The sequence below is a fragment of the Perca fluviatilis genome, chromosome 20, assembly GCF_010015445.1.
Source record: "Perca fluviatilis chromosome 20, GENO_Pfluv_1.0, whole genome shotgun sequence".
In the NCBI taxonomy this organism is placed as follows: domain Eukaryota; kingdom Metazoa; phylum Chordata; class Actinopteri; order Perciformes; family Percidae; genus Perca; species Perca fluviatilis.
In genome coordinates, this window is record NC_053131.1 from 35,690,388 (window position 1) to 35,695,387 (window position 5,000).

General features: G+C 54.2%; 1 protein-coding gene across 1 annotated transcript in view; it reads left to right on the plus strand.

The window, feature by feature from the left end:
- Positions 1-5,000, plus strand: part of LOC120548970 (bromodomain adjacent to zinc finger domain protein 1A-like) — a 39,027-nt gene that overhangs the window by 10,844 nt on the left and 23,183 nt on the right. Inside the window, 3 exon segments of the mRNA XM_039785472.1 lie at positions 454-592; positions 3,529-3,660; positions 4,669-4,989. Coding sequence (XP_039641406.1) covers positions 454-592; positions 3,529-3,660; positions 4,669-4,989 — 592 coding nt within the window.

The following is a 5,000-nucleotide window of genomic DNA, read 5'->3' on the forward strand; positions in this document are numbered from 1 at the left end:
ACGGTTAGCCCCCTGGCTTCGGCTAGTGCCGTAGAAAGCCGAGCCGATTGTGACCAGCTCACCAGGAGGCTGAAGGCAGGACACATTCAGAAACCGGATCTCACTCAGAACACCAGGGATGGAGGTTTTGAGCTGCTAGCCTTGTCTGTACATCACATGACACATGTCAGAGGTCGCACGCCTCTGGAGCAGCTAGGGGTTGAGTGCCTTGCTCAGGGACACATTGGTTGATGTATCACAGTGGGAATCGAACCCACACCAAAGGCATGGGTCAGATCCACTGGTCCACCCCCACCCCTCTACTATACTGGTCTGATTACAGCGAAGACTAGACGTCGGCGGTATGGACGGCAAAACAGGCTGCAGAATATTTCAGAAGTATGGAAGGCATAATGTGTGTCCTGTTAAGATGACAGAAGATGATGTGTAATGGCTGCCCCCCTTCTGAACCAGGACCTGCCCAGTCCGGTCCCAGTGCGGACTCGTCTCCCGGCCGAGCTGTTCGGTGAAGCTCTGATGGTTCTGGAGTTCCTGAAGGCGTTCGGAGAAGTCTTCGACCTGAAGGACGAGTTCCCCGATGGAGTCTCTCTGGGTCAGAACACGCAACTAGACCAGGACCCAGCCCTCTCTCACACACAGCAACTAGACCAGGACCCAGTCCTCTCTCACACACACAACTAGACCAGGACCCAGTCCTCTCACACACACAACTAGACCAGGACCCAGTCCTCTCTCACACACACAACTAGACCAGGACCCAGTCCTCTCTCACACACAACTAGACCAGGACCCAGTCCTCTCTCACACACACACAACTAGACCAGGACCCAGTCCTCTCTCTCACACACACAACTAGACCAGGACCCAGTCCTCTCTCACACACACACAACTAGACCAGGACCCAGTCCTCTCTCACACACACACTAGACCAGGACCCAGTCCTCTCTCACACACACAACTAGACCAGGACCCAGTCCTCTCACACACACAACTAGACCAGGACCCAGTCCTCTCTCACACACAACTAGACCAGGACCCAGTCCTCTCTCACACACAACTAGACCAGGACCCAGTCCTCTCTCACACACCTGCACTAGCTAGACCAGGACCCAGTCCTCTCTCACACACACAACTAGACCAAGGCCCAGTCCTCTCTCCCACACACAACTAGACCAGGACCCAGTCCTCTCTCTCACACACAACTAGACCAGGCCCAGTCCTCTCTTCACACACCAACTAAACCAGGTCCTCTCTCTCACACACAACTAGACCAGGACCCAGTCCTCTCTCACACACAACACTAGACCAGGACCCAGTCCTCTCTCTCACACACAACTAGACCAGGACCCAGTCCTCTCTCACACAACACAACTAGACCAGACCCAGTCCTCTCTCACACACACACACAACTAGACCAGGACCCAGCCCTCTCTCACACACACACACAACTAGACCAGGACCCAGTCCTCTCTCACTCACACAAACTAGACCAGGACCCAACTAGACCAGGACCCAGCCCTCTCTCACACACACACAACTAGACCAGGACCCAGCCCTCTCTCACACACACAACTAGACCAGGACCCAGCCCTCTCACACACACAACTAGACCAGGACCCAGCCCTCTCTCACACACACACAACTAGACCAGGACCCAGTCCTCTCTCACACACACAACTAGACCAGGACCCAGTCCTCTCTCACACACACAACTAGACCAGGACCCAGTCCTCTCTCACTCACACAACTAGACCAGGACCCAGTCCTCTCTCACACACACAACTAGACCAGGACCCAGTCCTCTCTCACACACACAACTAGACCAGGACCCAGTCCTCTCTCACACACACAACTAGACCAGGACCCAGTCCTCTCTCACACACAACTAGACCAGGACCCAGTCCTCTCTCACACACACAACTAGACCAGGACCCAGCCTCTCTCCACACACACAACTAGACCAGGACCCCGTCTCTCTCTCACACACACAACTAGACCAGGACCCAGTCCTCTCTCCTCCACACAACTAGACCAGGCCCCAGTCTCTCACACACACAACTAGACCAGGACCAAGTCCTCTCTCACACACACAACTAGACCAGGACCCAGTCCTCTCTCCACACACACAACTACCAGGACCCAGTCCTCTCTCACACACCTAGTAGACCAGGACCCAATTCCCTCTCTCACTCACACAACTAGACCAGGACCCAGTCCCTCTACTCACACACAATCTAGACCAGGACCCAGTCCTCTCTCACACACAACTAGACCAGGACCCAGTCCTCTCTCACACACACACACAACTAGACCAGGACCCAGTCCTCTCACACAACACTAGACCAGGACCCAGTCCTCTCTCACACAACTAGACCCAGGACCCAGCCCTCTCTACACACAACCCAACTAGACCATCTCTCACACACAACTAGACCAGGACCCAGTCCTCTCTCACACACACAACTAGACCAGGACCCAGTCCTCTCTCTCACACACAACTAGACCAGGACCCAGCCCTCTCTCTCACACACAACTAGACCAGGACCCAGTCCTCTCTCTCACACACAACTAGACCAGGACCCAGTCCTCTCTCACTCACACAAACTAGACCAGGACCCAGTCCTCTCTCACACACACACACAACTAGACCAGGCCCAGCCCTCTCTCACACACACACACAACTAGACCAGGACCCAGTCCTCTCTCACTCACAAAACTAGACCAGGACCCAGTCCTCTCTCACTCACACAACTAGACCAGGACCCAGTCCTCTTCCACACACACACAACTCAGACCAGGACCCAGTCCTCTCTCACTCACACACTACTAGACCAGGACCCAGTCTCTCTCACACACACAACTAGACCAGGACCCAGTCCTCTCAAACACACAACTAGACCAGGACCCAGTCCTCTCTCACACACACAACTAGACCAGGACCCAGTCCTCTCTCACACACACAACTAGACCAGGACCCAGTCCTCTCTCACACACAACTAGACCAGGACCCAGTCCTCTCTCACACACACAACTAGACCAGGACCCAGTCCTCTCTCACACACAACTAGACCAGGACCCAGTCTCTCTCTCACACACAACTAGACCAGGACCCAGTCCTCTCTCTCACACACACAACTAGACCAGGACCCAGTCCTCTCTCTCACACACACAACTAGACCAGGACCCAGCCCTCTCTCACACACCACAACTAGACCAGGCCCATCCTCTCACACAACTAGACCAGGACCCAGTCCCTCTCTCTCCACACAACTAGACCAGGACCCAGTCCTCTCTCACTCCACACAACTAGACCAGGACCCAGTCCTCTCACACACACAACTAGACCAGGACCCAGTCCTCTCTCACACACACAACTAGACCAGGACCCAGTCCTCTCTCACACACACAACTAGACCAGGACCCAGCCTTCTCTCTCTCTCTCTCTCACCCTCCCTCTCTCTGTCTGTCTCTCTCTCACTCACTCTCTCTCTGTCTCACCCTCTCTCTCTCTGTCTGTCTCTCCCTCAGCGGTTCTGGAGGAGGCTCTGGTGGGTTCTGACCCAGAGGGTCCGCTGTGTGAGCTGCTCTTCTTCTTCCTGTCGGCCATCTTTCAGGGTCTGGACGAGGAGCAGGAGGAGGTCGCTAAAGACCAGGCCGAAGGTCAGACACACACACACACACACACACACACACACACACAGACACACACACACACACACACACACACACACACACACACACACACACACACACACACACACAAACAGAGACACACACACACACACACACAGAGACACACACACACACACAGAGACACACACACACACACGAGCCACACACAGACAGACACACACACACACACACACAGAGACAGACACACACACACAGAGACACACACACACACACACACACACAGAGACACACACACACACACAGACACACACACACACACACAGAGACCACACACACACAGAGCACACAGACACACACACACACACACACACACACACACACAGAGACACACACACACACACACAGAGACACACACAGACACACACAAAGCAGAGACACACACACACAGAGACACACACACACACACACACACACACACACACAGACACACACAACACACACACACAGAGACACACACAGAGACACACACACACACACAGAGACACACACAGACACACACACACACAGAGACACACACACACAGACACACACACACACACAAGAGACACACACAGACACACACACACACACAGAGCCTGCCCACATACACACACACGAGACACACACATACACACACACAGAGACACACACAGAGACACACACACACAGACACACACACACACACACAGAGACACACACAGACACACACACACACAGAGACACACAAGGGACACACACACAGACACACACAGACAGACACACACAGAGACACACACATACACACAGGGACACACACAGACACACACACAGAGACACATAGACACGCACGGATAAACACACGCATGTATGGGACACAGACATGTAGTGTTATTGTGTTTTGTGTTATTGTTATTTGTGTGTGTGTGTGTGTGTGTGTGTGTTATGTCATGTGTGTGTGTGTGTGTATAATATTATTGTGTAATTGTGTATATTATATTATTGTGTGTGTGTGTGTAGACCTGTCTGAGGCTCTGGATGATGACCCTGATGTGACCCAGTCTGCCCTGGGTGTGGTAGCGGGCCTGGCAGCGGCCTGGTCCCCGCTGCACCAGGGCTGCAGCCTGAAGCAGCTGGACCTGGACAGCTGCACGCTGTCCGAGATCCTGCGCCTGCACATCCTGGCCTCTGGCGCCGACTGTAACCACGGCAACGCCAAGTTCCGCTACCAGAAGCAGGGCGGCTTCGCGCTGATGGACGACCCGTGCGTGGAGCTGCGCGTGGCCGAGCCGGCGCTGCTGAAGAGACTGACGTGCACGGCCGTGTACGACCTGGCGCCAGGTCAGCAACCA